Raw genomic sequence first — 16,345 nt, forward strand, 5'->3', positions numbered from 1 at the left:
ACTGAGTATAAGACATTTATGCACCACAAAATGTTTATTGGAATGGAAACGTTACTTTTGAAAATGTAGGTGTTTTGTATTGCTATGGATATGATATTGCAGTATCAACTCTTAAAAACTTTGATTCATCAAAATTGAGAAGTCAGGGCTGGACTCGAGGCTCAAGCCTGTAACCCTAGAACTTTAGGAGGCTCAGGTGGGAGAATTCTTTGAGCTCAGGAGTTTGAGACTAGCCTGAGCAAGAACAAGACCACCTGACTCTACTAGGAATTAGCTGGGCATTAGGCCCAACTTGGTGGCTCATGCCTGTGATCCTAGCATTCTGGGAGGCCGAGGTGGGTGGATTGCAGGAGCTCGGGAGTTGGAAACCAGTCTGAACTAGCTAGAGCAAGGCCCAGTGTCTAAAAATAGTCGGGTGTTGTGGCAGGCACCTGTAGTCCCAGCTACTTGGGAGGCTGAGTCAAGAGAATTGCTTGAACACAGGAGTTTGATGTTGCTGTGAGCTAAGATGCCACAGCACTCTACCAAGGGTGACAAACTGAAATTGTCCCTTAAAAAAAAAAAGCTGGACATTGTGACAGGTACCTATAGTCCCAGCTTCTCAGGCACAGGAGGCTGAGAGAGAATTGCTTCAACCCAGGAGTTTAAGGTTGCTGTGAGCTAGGCTGACACCATGGGCCTCTAGCCTGTGCAACATAAAAGACTGTCTCACCAAAAAAAAAAAAAGGAAAAAGAAATTGAATCTTTTTTGGTTTGTTTTTGATTTTTAAAAAAATGTGTGAGAATCTAATGTTTACTGAATAAAATCTGGGGATTTCCTTTGAAAGCTTGATATGCAGAAGTGTTCTCAGAAGAGCCACACAGAGGCTCGGTGCCTGTGGCTCAAGCGGCTAAGGCACCAGCCACATACACCCGAGCTGACTGGGTTCAAATCCAGCCCGGGCCCGCCAAACAACAATGATGGCTGCAACCAAAAAATAGCCAGGTGTTGTGGCAGGCGCCTATAATCCCAGCTACTTGGGAGGCCGAGGCAAGAGAATTTATTAAGCCCAGGAGTTGGAGGTTGCTGTGAGCTGTAATGCCACAGCACTCTACCCAGGGCGACAGCTTGAGGCTCTGTCTCCAAAAAAAAAAAAGCCACACAGAAAATATATAATCCTTTTTACAGGAAACCCGTGATCTTCTCACAGTAGTAGAAAAAGTCATGTTAGATATGTATATGGTGGTTTATCTTTCGGGGATCACATAGACAATTTTCACTTGATAAAACCAGTGAAGATAAGTTTTCTATCTTCTCACAAATTATAACTTAAGTGTTAAAATATGTATCTGAAGACTGTGTATGGTGGCTTATGCCTGTAATACTAGCATTCTGGGAGGCCTGGGTGGGAGGATCACTAGAGCTCAGGAGTTCAAGACTAGCCTGAGTAAAGTGAGATGCTGTCTCCACTAAAAGCAGAAAAATTAGCCAGGTGTGGTGGCAGGTGCCGATAGTCCCAGCTATTCTGGAGTCTGAGATAGGAGGATGGATTGAGCCCAGGAGTTTGAGATTGTTGTGCTCTAGGCTGAGGTCATGGCACTCCAGCCTGGGCAACAAAGTGAGACTGTCTCAAAAAACTATCTAAAAATATTTTTTGGTCTAAATATCAGATAATTCAAGACATTTAAACTCATTTTGGTCTAGAAGATTAAGGGCCTCCTATAATCCTTAAATCTTTGCAAATGTGTAGCTTGCAATCTTTTTATTGTATATGAAGATGCAGGTGCAGAAAACCACACAGTGTATATACATCTAAAAATATAAAAATTCTTTATATTTTTATATATTGTACAATTATTGATATAAGGTTAACATCTTCAAAAACCATGTTCTAAGACTTTTAAGTTTTCTCACCTAAATTTTTTTTTTTTTTTTTTTTTGAGACAGAGTCTCACTTTGTCACTCTTGGTAGAGTGCTATGGTGTCATAGCTCACAGCAACCTCAAACTCATGGGGTCAAGCAATCCTCTTGCCTCATCCTCCAGAGTAGCTGGGACTACAGGTGCCTGCCATATATAACATCTGACTATTTTTTAGAGATGGGGTCTCACTCTGGCTCAGGCTGGTCTTTAACTGGTCAGCTCAGGCAATCCACCCACCTCAGCCTCCTGGATTGCTAGGATTATAGGTGTAAGCCACTGTGCCCAGCCCTTACCTAAATTCTTTGTTTTAATGTTATTCCATTTCTAAGCACCTGTGTTGTAAATATAGTCACGCAATTTATTTCAGGGTAGAAGCATAAGCTTAAAGTACATTTTTAGTTGATTATATAATAAACTATTAGCTGGGTGCAGTGGTGCATGCCTATATTCCCTAGTCCTAGTTATTCAGAAGGCCGAGTCAGGACAGTCACTTGAACCCAGAAATTCAAGGCCTGGCAACATTATGGAGTCTCCCCAATCTACCAATAACTGTTCTTACCATTTTTAATTTATTTTTTTTTTTTTTTGAGACAGAGTCTTGCTCTGTTGCCCCAGCTCGAGTACAGTGGCGTCATTATAGCTCATGTCAGCCTGAAACTCCTGCACTCAAGCCATCCTCCTGCCTCAGCCTCCTGAGTCGCTGGGACTATGGGCACATGCTACTATGCCTGGCTACTTTCTTTTTTTTAAGTGGATATGAAGTCTTGTTCTTGTTCATGCTGATACTGAATTCTTGAGTTCAAGTGATCCTTCCACCTCAGCCTCCCAAAGTGCTAAGATTCCAGGCATGAGCCACCATTCCCAGCCAGTTCTTATCATTTTTACATTGAACTACACACAGTAATTTAATTTTCACAGTAGTCATGTAAGGAAAAGTCATTCCTCAGACAGTTACTGGGGTAGTGGTTCTCTACTTTTATAGCTCTATTCACTGTATAACATAGATTAGAAAATAGGGTTCTCTAGAGTTAATGTTTTTCCCATTCCTATGACTTTAGACTATTGGTGTTAAAACTAAATGTTTTGAAACCTGTATTTCACTTCTACTTTTGTGAATGAATTGGTGATATATATACTGTTATTTAATAAAATGGTAGAGCCACTGTCCAATAGAAATATGTGAGCCATATGTATACTAAAAACTTTAAATAGGCTTAAAATTACAAAACATGAAATTTAAATATTATAATTTGACAATATATCCAAATCTGATATGTGGTTTATGCTTGTCCTGAGCATGTTTCAGGACTAGTCACATTTCTTATACTTAGTAACTGCATATAGCTATTACCTACTGTATTGAACCAGCACAGTTCTAGAGCTTTTTCTGTTATGAGTCAATGTACCTTTTATTTATTCATTTTTTAAAGACAGTCTCACTTCGTCACCCTTAATAGAGTGCTGTGGCATCATAGCTCACAGCAACCTCAAACTCTTTGGGCTCATGTGATTCTCTTGCCTCAGCTTCCTGAGTAGCTGAGACTACAGGTGCCCGCCACAACACCTGGCTATTTTTAGAGATGAGATCTCACTCTAGCTCAGATTGGTCTCAAACTCCTGAGCTCAGGCAATCCACCCACCTCGGCCTCCCAGAGTACTAGGATTACAGGTGTGAGGCACTGTGCCCAGCCAATATAACCTTTTTGAAAATAACATTGATCTGGGGCCTTGGTGTGTGCCACACCTTCTGGGGGCAAGACATGATTGCAAGAGGGACTTTACCTAACAAATGCAGTCAGTGTAACCTGGCTTATTGTACCCTCAATGAATCCTCAACAATAAAAAAAAAAAGAAAAGAACATTAATCTGATGGTTGAATCCATATATCCTTGGGAAAGATGCTAAAGCAATCTGATGGTAGCATGTACATGAAAGTAAAATCTTGGAATGCTCTTAAATCCATTCTTGAAATGTGACTTTTATTTAATAAAAAGATTGGTGGTGTTATTTCAACCTTCTGCATGTATGTGTAACATTCAACTTGGCAATACAGTAGAACCTCTGTAAGTTGACTACCTAAGAGATGGTAACAAACTGGTCAACATACAGAAATGGTCAATATGAGGAACAATGCCTGCTGTATTGACACATACATATCCCATGTCTGATCTATGAAAATAGGTCAATTTAAGGATATGGGATATGGTCAACTATGGAGGTTCTACTGTATTTTCAATGAAATGATTGAGGAGTAAATGATTAGAATTTTATAGTATACATTTTAATAAATAAAATTGTGTATTTTTGAGTTTTACAGCATGTTACATTATACATTTTTTAAAACATCTTTTGTACAGTGCAAGTCCATATTGTATCTTTTTAAAAATTTAATTATGTTTTTGTAGAGATAGAGTCTTGCAGTGTTGCCAGGCTAGTCTTAAGCACCTGGGCTCAAACTATTCTCTCACTTTGACCCCCAAAGTGTTGGGATTGCAGGTGTGAGCCACCATACCTGGCCACATACTGCATCTTCAGGCCTGAAGATGAATGCAACTTAAAACATTTAAATACTCCTTGACTTACATTTTATAAAGGGAACAATTTGGATTTTATAGAGCATGTAATTTTTTTTTTTTTTTGAGACAGAGTCTCATTTTGTTGCCCTCAGTAGAGTAGTGGCATCATACCTCACAGTAACCTCAAACTTTTGGTATCAAGCAATTCACTTGCCTCAGTCTCCAAGGTAGTTGTGACTATTGGTACCTGGTACAACACTCTGCTATTTTTTTTGAGACAGAGTCTCATTTTGTCACCCTCAGTAGAGTGCGGTGGCATCATAGCTCACAGCAGCCTTAAACTCTGTGGCTCAAGTGATTCTCTTGTCTCAGACTCCCAAGTAGCTGGGACTACAGGTGCTGGCCACAGTGCCTGGCTATGTTTTGTTTTGTTTTTTTAGAAATGGGGTCTCCCTCTGGCTCAGGATCGTCTTGAACTCCTGAGCTCAGGTAATCCACACACCACAGCCTCCCACAGGAAGCATATAATTATTTTGATTAAAATTAAGCCTGTAGAAGCAATACTGTAGAGAAAGGCTATTTATATTTTTTGAGACAGTCTCACTTTGTTGCCTGTGGTAGAGTGATGTAGCATCATAACCCACAGCAACCTCAAACTCTTGGGCTTAAGTGATCCTCCTGTCAGCCTCCCAAGTAGCTAGAACTACAGGTGCCCACTACAATCGCCAATCTTTTTTAGAGAGGGGTCTCACTCTTACTTAGTCTGGTCTCTAACTCTGAGGTCAGGCGATCCACCTACCTCAGCCTCCCAGAGTGCTAGGATTACAGGTATGAGCCACTGCGCCTGGTCTCAAAATTCCAAAAGTTTTTAAATGCTTTAAATATTATTGCCAGGGCTGTGTACTTTAGTGATCTAACATCCTATTTTTTTACAGTATTCAGTATGAGCAAAGTAGTAATGCTTCATACATTTATGTATTAAATGTAGTGCATTTACTGCATATAGGCAAACCTTGTTAAGCAAAGGAAATAGAAAAAGTAAGAGTAATGGCTGCTTGAGTTTAGATCCTAGTAGAACAATGAGAGACTAATTTTACCTTGAGTAAAATGTGCATTTAGCCTAACTATGGCTTACTAGCAGTTGAAATCCCACAATTTCATTATGATGTATAGATTTTAACTTAAGATTTTGTGGAGAACTTGATTCCCAAATAGTTGTATTGTCATAATTAAATGACTCACATTGATAGTCTTGAGAAGTCTGAACGAATGTGAGGGTCTGTGTAAGAGTTGGTGACATTACTTTTATTCACTAGTTTCACTTTTGAGTAAGTCTTACAAGCTCTTCAGGGTTGAAAATTACTGGGAAGGTTATAACTGAGACTGATTTATTATGTTTTTGTGCAAAGAAAGATCAAGCCCAAGTTAATGACAAAATAATGTATTTTATAAGAAAAAGCATTATCATTTTAACTGTAGAACTAATTTAAAATTTTAGAGTCTGCCCCAAATTCTCCAAGAATTGGAAGCCCATTGAGCCCAAAGAAAAATAGTGACACAAGTAATCTTCAAGCAATGTTTAGAGGTTTATCTACTAGTTTGCCTGACTTGGACTCAGAACCTTGGATTGAAGTAAAAAAGAGGCACCATCCAACCCCAGTGAAATTGAAGGTAAGTTGTTACCAAATGAAGTGTGATACGCCCTGGGTAGAGTGTAAGGTCACTACATTTTCTGTTTGGTGGGTAATTATGTGAAATTTGGGAAAGTTTTAAAAATTAGTTTTGTTGTCTTTCACTAGAAACTTAATGGGTTATTCTATAAGGAAAATTTAAGTTATACAGTATCAATTTCTAAAGTATATTTTCTATTTCTGAACGTGATTTAAGAATTTTTGACTTGGCCTTTTTACTATGACTATACCTGAATAATATTTCAATTTCTAAAAAGTTGGAAAAAATCCAAAATTTGAAGTTATACTCTTTTTTTGTTTGTTTTTTGGGTTTTTCTTTTTTTAAGTAAAATACACATAGATCATGAATACATTTATGCATATGTGGGGTACAATGTGTTGATTTTTTTTTTTTTTTGGTAGAGACAGAGTTTCACTTTATTGCCCTTGGTAGAGTGCCGTGGCGTCACACAGCTCACAGCAACCTCCAACTCCTGGGCGTAGGCGATTCTCCTGCCTCAGCCTCCCGAGTAGCTGGGACTACAGGCGCCCGCCACAACGCCCAGCTATTTTTTTTGTTGTTGTTGTTGTTGTTGTTGTTGCAGTTTGGCCAGGGCTGGGTTTGAACCCGCCACCCTCGGCATATGGGGCGGGCGCTCTGCTCACTGAGCCACAGGCACCGCCCGTGTTGATTTTTTTTTATACAATCTGATGTGGTTAGATCAAACCAATCAATACAGGTTTCACCTCATTTACTTGATTATTGTGTTAAAACATTTATGTTCTACCACTGACAGATTTGACTTGTACCCTTGTCATATGCTCCATAGTTGTGGTCCTGCCTTTTTATCCTCCCTCTTTGAGACAGAATCTCCCTCCAGGCTAGAGTGCCATGGTGTTAGCCTAGTTCATAGCACCCTCATACTCCTACTGCCTCAGCTCCTGAGTAGCTGGGACTACAAGTGCCCACCACAATGCTTGGCTAATTTTTCCATTTTTAGTAGAGATGGGGACTCACTCTTACTTAGGCAGGTCTTAAACTCTCGAGCTCAAGTGATCCTCCTGCCTCAGTTTCCTAGAGTGCTAGGATTACAGGCGTGAGCTACTGTGCACAGCCTTGTTAATTATTTATTTACAAGGTTCTTAGGGCATATATCCAGTTCTATATATGTTTAGGTGATGTAATGTGTAGAAGAAAAAGAGAACTAACTTCTTGGGGGCAACACAAGTGAATGATATGAGTACGATTATTAAAAGGGCAATAGGAGAGCCTTGTGGTGGAACTGTTCTGCATTTTTGAACGATGCTGCAAAAATGTACATGTGTGATGATAGAATTGCTTTAATCTAGATCACAAGTGAATACAAGTAAAAATGGGGAAATGTTAAGTATGATTGATTTGTGTTAATGTCAGTGTGATATTCTATAATTTTGTTAGATTTTAACATCGAGTGAATGAGGTCTATAACTCTGTGTGAATGTATAATTATCTCAAAAAGTTTACTAAAAAAAAACTTGGAAAAAGCGACACTCAAATAATTCAAATATTGAAAGTAAACTCTATATGAAAAAGGTAACTAAAAATATTGGGCCTATGTATGGAAGGATGAAAAATCATATAATTTGGAAGACTTTTGTGAATAAGTCTCTTTAACCCTAAAGTCAAAGCATGCAGAAAGAAAGCACAAAGGATTTAAAAGTGGTTCTACATTAGAGGGAATGGGAAATATTGAGGTTTTTGCTTACTCAGGGAACATTTGGCAATGTGAAGAGACATTTTTGGCGGTTACAACTAGGAGAGTGCTATTGTGTTTAGTGGAGGCCAGGGATGCTGGCATTCTGCAGTATACAGGACAACTGTCCTTCTCCTTAAGCACAGTGGAGAATTATCAGGTCCAAAATACCAAGTAGTGCTGAGTTTGAGAAACTACGATCAACGATAACTTGGTAATTAGCAATGGTAGTTAGACATAGCATGCTTTAGTGTTACCACAAGGTTTCTTCCCCCTCAGAATGCATTTCAAAAGCCTACATTTTCAAAAACAAGAATTTCTGGGTGGTGCCTGTGGCTCAAGGAGTAGGGCGCCGGTCCCATATGCCGGAGGTGGCGGGTTCAAACCTAGCCCTGGCCAAAAAAAAAAAAAAAAAAAAAGAATTTCTAAAGATTCTAAATAATTTTTACAGTTTTGTTACTGTACATCTGGTTAACTATAGGAGATAGTGTCTTAGATTCCATGATAAAAATTTATAACATGTTCTTCCTGAGATATACATTTTCCCCTCCACAGTTAAAAAAAGTCTTCACATTTCAACATAGCTTTTTCAGTTCTACGCAAAATAACAGTTCATCTTAAAATTGATACTATCTTGTCTTTGATGAAATAATGGAAGGGTAAGTATTGGAGAAGGATTGTACTGTGGAAAACTAGAAAATTGATGATGGTATCTGGTTTTAGAAGATTAATGAGAACTGTATAGAGCCTAGGCCCTTTCAGTTTTATGACCAAAGAATGGCAGTACATCTGAAATGTAGTCTTCTGATGCTACAGAGTGAGGATCAGCCTAGAGGAAGCATAGCTCTAGGTTCTGGAGGCCTAAATATTTCAGAGCTATCTATGGAGATAGGTTAAATTTATTTATTGACAACAGTATCAATACAGTTTTTAAACAATTAACTTTTTAAGGGCGGCGCCTGTGGCTCAGTGAGTAGGGCGCCGGCCCCATGTGCTGAGGGTGGCGGGTTCAAACCCAGCCCCGGCCAAACTGCAACAACAACAAAAAAAAATAGCCGGGCATTGTGGCGAGCGCCTGTAGTCCCAGCTACTCGGGAGGCTGAGGCAAGAGAATCACGTAAGCCCAAGAGCTGGAGGTTGCTGTGAGCTGTGTGACACCATGACACTCTACTGAGGGCAGTAAAGTGAGACTCTGTCTCTACAAAAAAAAAAAAAAAAAAATTAACTTTTTAAAACCTTCTAGAGTGGGTCTAGAAATCTTGGTTGGTGTCATTTTTCTGCAATCTTGGAAGTGTTTTTCTGTTGTCATCTTGGTTTCAGTTTTTCTCTTGCAAAATTCAATCCCTTCAGTATTAAGTGTGCTTTTTTTGGTTTTTTTTAGTATTTTAAGACAGTTTTTTCATTCTTATTCTTGAAATTTCAAGATGATATACTTTGGTGTAGGTCTGTTTTTCCTTATTGTCCTGAATATTCATGTCATTCACTGGGGAGGAGGGGGACTAAAAAAAATTTTTTTTTCACTTTTTGGTATACCTCTCATCTGATGTTGGACCTCCTTGATTGATCATCTGACTACTGTTGTTCTAGAGTCAGGGTTTTAAAAAGGTTCTCTTATGATACTTTTATTATTTCCTTCCATTTTTTTGTTTATTGAAGTATTTTTCTTTAGGATGTTGTTTATTCCTTATTTGGAGATTTTTGGTTGGTGGTTCATATTAGTATTAGTAAGTTGGCATGATTTTCTTTTGTGATCTTGTAGATCTGCTCATCCAGAGGGCCATTTTGTTGGATGTGAGGTATGATCAGATATTCTGGTTTAGTGAAAAGGTCCTGGTGGCGCCCATGGCTCAAGGAGTAGGGTGCTGGCCCCATATACCAGGGGTGGTGGATTCAAGCCCGGCCTTGGCTAAAACTGCAAACAAAACAAAACAAAACAAAAAAAGTTCTGTGGTCTCAGCACCCATAGCTCAATGGTTAGGGCACCAGCCACATACAACCAGGGCTGAAGAGTTAGAACCCGACCCAGGCCTGCTAAACAACAATGACAACAACTAAAATATAGCCTGGCATTGCAACAGGCGCCTATAGTTCCAGCTACTTGGAAGGCCGAGGCAAGAGAATCGCTTAAGCTCAAGTGTTTGAGATTGCTTGAGCTGTGATGCCATCACACTCTACTGAGGATGACATAGTGAGACTGTGTCTCAAAAAAAAAAAGAAAAGGTCCTGTGGGCTTAGACTTCTAGACCTACTCAGAGAATACGCATACTGGTTGTGGGGCTCCACAATTTTTTTTTTTTGAGACGGTCTCAAGCTGTCTTCCTGGGTAGACTGCCATGATGTTGCAATTCACAGCAACCTCAAACTCTTGGGCTTTAGCGATTCTCTTGCCTCAGCCTCCCAAGTAGCTGGGACTACAGGCACACGCCACAATGCCTGGCTATTTGTTTTGTTGTTGTTGTTGCAGTTGTTAGCTTTTTCTTTTCTTTCTTTTTTTTTTTTTTTGTGAGACAGTCTCACTATGTTACCCTTGGTAGGGTGCCATGGCATCACAGTTCACAGCAAACTCAAACTCTTGGGTGTAAGTGATTCTCTTGCCTCAGCCTCCCAAGTACCTGGGACTACAGGTGCCCACCAAAACGCCCAGCTTTTTTTTTTTGCAGTTGTCATTTTGTCATTGTTGTTTAGCTGGCCCGGGCCGGGTTTGAACCCACCACTCTCATTGTATGTGACCAGTGCCCTGTTCGCTGAGCTATGGGCGCCACCCTCGATCTCCACAATTGTTAAAATAAGGAGTCCTTTTCTCTGAGACATAGAATTTCTTAATGTATTTTGTTCATAGGTGAAATTACCTCTTCCTCTGCCCAGCTCTGTTTTTAGAGGTTCAGAATAATACTAGTATGTGTTCAGTCTCTCTGTAGGCCCAGCACCTAAAATATGAGCCCTATCTTGGCAAATCTTTTACTTGGTTTGGAAAGCAATTCTTGAACTTTTAGTTGGGAGCTGACTTTATAGCTTATCTTCTGAGAGGGATTGGGTTGACTATTCTAGCTATGTCTTATATTTGATTTTCCAAATACCTATTTTGATTGCTGCCATCTCCAAGCTTTCTAGGATCTTAATGTGGCCAATGCCTTTTGCCTCCCCATCAGCCTTTATATTAGTTCTAGGTTGCTATTTCCTTTGCTCTTGTTTATTAATACAATCTCATTTACTTCCTGCTTTCTAGAAAGATATAAAAGTTTCTGATCTGATAGTAGTATGTGTTTTAAGTATTGATTTGTATTTGTTCTTTTTATACTATGTATTATTATTGAATATAAGCACACACAGTCGAGTCATCTTCCATCTAAAATCTTAATTGTCTCTTCCTTAGAAATTATAAAATAAATTTGTGTTCGAAGGAGAAATTTAAGTATCAGATAAAAAGTAAATGTTCTGCTGGGCATGATAGCTCATGCCTGTAATCTAGCATTCTGGGAGGCTGAAGTGGGTGGATTATTTGAGCTCTGGAGTTTAAGACCAGCCTGAGCAAGAGCAAGACCTTGTCTCTACTAAAAAGAATAAATAAAGCTAGCCAGGTGTTATGGCAGGCACCTGTAGTCTTAGCTACTCAAGAGACTGAGGTAAGAGGATCGCTTGAGCCAAGGAGTTTGAGGTTGCTGTTAGCTGTGACACCACAGCATTCTCCCTAGGGCATGGAGTGAGACTGTGTCTCAAAGAAAAGAAAAAAACAAAAACAGTTTTGTGTTTATTCTCTGAGAATTTTTTTGTGTACCTGCAAATGTGAAGAATAATAAGGTGTATACTTTTTAAAAAATATATTCAGTGTTTTTCAAAAATATATCCTCACAAGGTTTTACATCTTGTCTTTTTCTTAGTAAAAACATCATAGGCAGCCTTCCATTTACTAGAACATAACTCCATCAGGGCAGAGTTGTTAAATTTATTGCTGTATAGGTCTACCCAGAACAGAGCCTGGATTAGAGGAAACACCCAGAGAATTATGAGCTGAGTGGATGTATAGCTACATGAATAGGAATTACAAAAGGGAAGAATTGTTTTGTCCTAGATTTAAGGGAGTTAGCATGAACTGAAGGATAAAGCTAGGTCAGAGGATGGCAAGTGAAGGTGACAGCAAGGAGAGCTCAGTTTTAGACTAGGATAAATGTTAGAGGATCTAAGATACAAAAGTTTAGACTTGCTATGTAAGCCAGTAGCTATTTTTGAATTCTATAGGAGGGTGGAAATTTAAAAATTCAATGAGTGTTAGGGTGGATTTGACAGAGAAATTGGGCCAAGTAGAATGAAGATGAGAATGGGACAGACAGGTTTACCTAAGAAACTCAGATATTATCATTGCGAGGTTAAAAGTTCAGACTAGGGAAGATCATTGACTCTGAATGTTGAAGATTCTAGCCCAGATTCTGAAACCATAGGCAAATAACTTCCAATCTCTAGGCCTAGGCCTTTGTTTTCTCATCACTTAAAATGAGTCAACACAATGCAGTGGATGATCCGAAGACCATTCTAATTCTAAAGGAGTGTTTAATAGAATCCTTCCTTTATTCAACTCTGTTTTTCTTTATTCTTAAATGTAACTTGGTCTTTAACAGTTACTTTATAATTATTGGCCAGAATGATACTGGCTTGTCTTTTATAGTTGGGCTGATAAACTAGTCATTGTGTATACAAGTTTGATATAACTTACTTGTAACACTGTTGTATGACATCTATATTGAAGTGATAGAAAAGTTGTATATAAAATACCAATTTCTTCCTTCAGGAATCAGTATCTGTACCTGAAGAAGCATCAAATCAGTTACGTCTTTCAGAAGAACTAGAACAAGAAGAACTTGATTTTTTATTTGATGAGGAGATGGAACATATAGAAGGTCAAAAAAACACATTTACCAATCAGTCTGATAATGATTCAGATTATGAAATTGATGACCAAGATCTAAACAAGATTTTGATTGTGACTCAGACACCACCTTATATAAGAAAACATCCTGGAGGAGATCGAACAGGCAACCACGTATCTCGGGCAAAAATCACATCTGAACTTGCTAAAGTTATCAATGATGGCTTATATTACTATGAACAGGATCTATGGATGGAAGAAGACGAAAACAAACATGCAGCCATAAAGGTAATTATTTCTGGCTAACATCTTTCTGCTGATGCTTTGTTTTGATTGTATGTTGCTCCTTATACTATTTAAACTTGAGACTTTATTTTATGAAATTTTGAATACAAATAACGTTGCATTTAATTTGGAAAATTTCTGGAAATATATTTAATAGTCACCACCTGAGTGAGAAGCTATTTTATTTTGGTGAAATAATAAAAGTATCAGTGTAATTACAAAAAAACTAAGCACTCACTGATTAAAACACTTGCTTTTTTCAGGTGAAAATAATAAGACCCTTTCCCATAGAAGGAATAAAATCTGAAGCTATTATGATCAGGCTTAATTTATAGCTCATTTCTTAGCAGGCTGTCATCTCAGCTATTAATATATGTCAGTGGATTTAGAGAGGACTTGCTTTTGTTACCCCCTTCTGTTTTTCTCAGCTTATTGTGTGATAGATGCTCTAAGGTAGTGGAAATGGTTGTGTGCAAACTACAGAAGACTAAACTGGTTGCTTGTCTCTTCTTGTCCAGTCATTACTGTGGTGGTAGGAATGCTTTTTGAAACGTCGTTCCAGTTTTTTATCTTCTTGAATTTCACCCCATCTCCTGGTTTCCAACCCAGTTATTAAGGTAAAATATAAGAGAAAGCCAGAGTAGAACTGCATGTCTTTGGTAAGAATTATAACAGTAGAGGTAGGTAGGCATAAAAGGGATCTTTTTTATCATTAAAGTTGTCAGAAAAGCCTCAAAGGTAAATATTTGTCTTGGGGATAGAATAATGAGGGAAAGTTTTGTAACATTATATGCCAAATTGGAACACTGTCTTACTCAGAAATAGTTGTAATTTTAGAAAGAAAAGCTGTCAGCAAATGGTTGATTACAAGGGACCACCTATCCATGGGGTTCATATCATCAGCAAGAAGTGTGCTTTTCTTCTTGGCTTCTCATTTCTTTCTTCCTGGGATTTCTATTACTATTTTCAGTCTCTTAACTTTTCTAGCCACTGCCTTCTTGGGGAACCTGCCTCAGGCTTTGATAGCGTATATGTTAAATGACTTAGAGCCTGAGCATTTCTCTCTGGGGCCTATTGCTGTGAGAAAGGAAGCTGTGCTTTCATAAAGCTCCTCAGTTGAAAGTCTTTGCTTATATAGGCACTATTATTTAATTTGTAATACCTAGGTTCTATAACACCTACTTTAAGCCCTTTTTGGAACAGATAAAAATAAATTGTACTTGTTATTATTATTATTATTATAAAATGGTTTTTTTTTTTTGTTTGTTTATTTGTTTTTTTTTGCAGTTTTTGGCCGGGGCTGGGTTTGAACCCACCACCTCTGGCACATGGGGCCAGGGCCCTACTGTTGAGCCATAGGCGCCACCCTACTTGTTGTTATTAAAATGGTACTCCCCCCCATTCTCTATCCCCCTACCAAACTTTGTTTTTAACCATACCATATAGCATGTGTACCATTCTATATATTTTATTTACTTTTTTTCTGTTTGGGCACATGGATTTAAGATCCATGAGGACAGAGTTTATTTTATCTATTTTGTTTATTATTATATATGTAGTACTAGAACAGTTGGTTCCTAGAACAAAGAAGCGCTTGATTCATAGTTGTTAAAATGAATGAATGGATTAAACATTACGGACTAACCAAAGGAAACTAACCACTATGTATAACATGAGTTCTGTGGAGGCCAAGGCTGGTGGATTGCCTAAGCTCACAGGTTCGAGACCACCCTGAGCCAGAGCGAGACCTCATCTCTAGAAATAGCCAGGCGTTGTGGCAGCTGCCTATAGACCCAGCTCCTTGGGAGGCTGAGGCAAGGGGATCACTTGAGCAACAAGAGGTTGCTGTGAGCTGTGACGCCATAGCACTCTACTGAGGTCAACAAAGTGAGACTGTGTCTCACAAAAACAAACAAACAAAAAAACCCAATTCTGTGGGAAAATGTAACCTATAAGCCAACATGAGAAACACTGAAGAATTAAGCTTTGCAGAAGCTACCCAAAATAGCATTAAAAGGCACAAATCCTGTTAAAGTTAGGGATTCTCATAGGAGTTCTTTTTCCACTAAGTGGACTTCCCAAAGAAGTACACACTCATTGAAAGACAATGTTTCCTACCCACATCAGTAGGACACTACAAAGGAAATTTTCCTGGTTGTGCTGAGCAGAATAGGGAGGGAAAAATTTTATTAGAAGTTGTATTTCTTTTTTTCCATTTTTTTTTTTTTATTGTTGGGGATTCATTGAGGGTACAATAAGCCAGGTTACACTGATTGCATTTGTTAGGTAAAGTCCCTCTTGCAATGATGTCTTGCCCCCAGAAGGTGTGGCATACACCAAGGCCCCACGCACCTCCCTCCTTCCCTCTTTCTGTTTCCCCCCCCATAACCATAATTGTCATTAATTGTCCTCATATCAAAGTTGAGTACATAGGATTCATGCTTCTCCATTCTTGTAATGCTTTACTAAGAATAATGTCTTCCAAGAAGTTGTATTTCTAAAGGGTACAATGAATACCTTATGGGTAATGGCACATTTACAACCAAGACTCAAGTGATCTGTATAACCAAATGCATCCATATCCTCTTAATATTTTGAAATAATAAAAAATAGTATACTGTGGCTCAGCGCCTGTAGCTCAGTGGCTAGGGTGCCAGCCACATACACCAGAACTAGCGGGTTCGAATCCAGCCTGGGCCTGCCAAACAACAACGACAACAGCAACCAAAGAAAAGAATGGCCAGGTGTTGTGGCAGGCACCTGTGGTCCCAGCTACTTGGGAGACTGAGGCAAGAGAATTGCTTAAGCCCAAGAGTTTGAGGTTGCTGTGAGCTGTGACTTCACAGCACTCTACTGAGGGTGACATAGACTCTTGTCTCAAAAAAAAAAAAAAAAAGGATACTCTTTCTTTTCTTTTCTTTCATTAAATCATAGCTGTGTACATTAGTGCCATCCAGGGGTACAATGTGCTGGTTTCATAATATGAAATTTTTCATCAAACTGTTTAATATAGCCTTCATGGCATTAAGGATACTGTTTAATAAAAAATAGTGTTTAATGAAAAAGAGTTGTATTCATGCAACCCAAGTTGACACTACTAAAGTAACCACTAGTTGTAAATTTAAAGTGATTGTTACTTCTTTCCCAGCACCTAGCATATGCAAATGTAGTTCCTTTGTGATGACATTCACCTTTATCCTAGATCTCAAAGTATTTACTCAAGTTATAAGAAAAGCAAACAGCCATCCCAGGGATGCAAGGCTGGTTTAAGTTATCCACCATATTAACAGAGGCAAAAATAAAGATCATATGATCCTCTCAATAGATGCAGAAAAAGCATTTGATAAAATCCAGCATCCTTTTCTAATTAGAACACTG

At 38.7% G+C, this 16,345-nt stretch overlaps 1 protein-coding gene across 1 annotated transcript in view; it reads left to right on the plus strand.

The window, feature by feature from the left end:
• Nucleotides 1-16,345, plus strand: part of LARP1B (La ribonucleoprotein 1B) — a 157,216-nt gene that overhangs the window by 40,763 nt on the left and 100,108 nt on the right. Inside the window, exons 10-11 of the mRNA XM_053578369.1 lie at nucleotides 5,917-6,089; nucleotides 12,605-12,970. Of these exons, the coding sequence (XP_053434344.1) occupies nucleotides 5,917-6,089; nucleotides 12,605-12,970 (539 nt within the window). The remainder of the gene's footprint in view (nucleotides 1-5,916; nucleotides 6,090-12,604; nucleotides 12,971-16,345) is intronic.

The sequence above is a fragment of the Nycticebus coucang genome, chromosome 1 (genome assembly GCF_027406575.1).
Source record: "Nycticebus coucang isolate mNycCou1 chromosome 1, mNycCou1.pri, whole genome shotgun sequence".
NCBI lineage: Eukaryota > Metazoa > Chordata > Mammalia > Primates > Lorisidae > Nycticebus > Nycticebus coucang.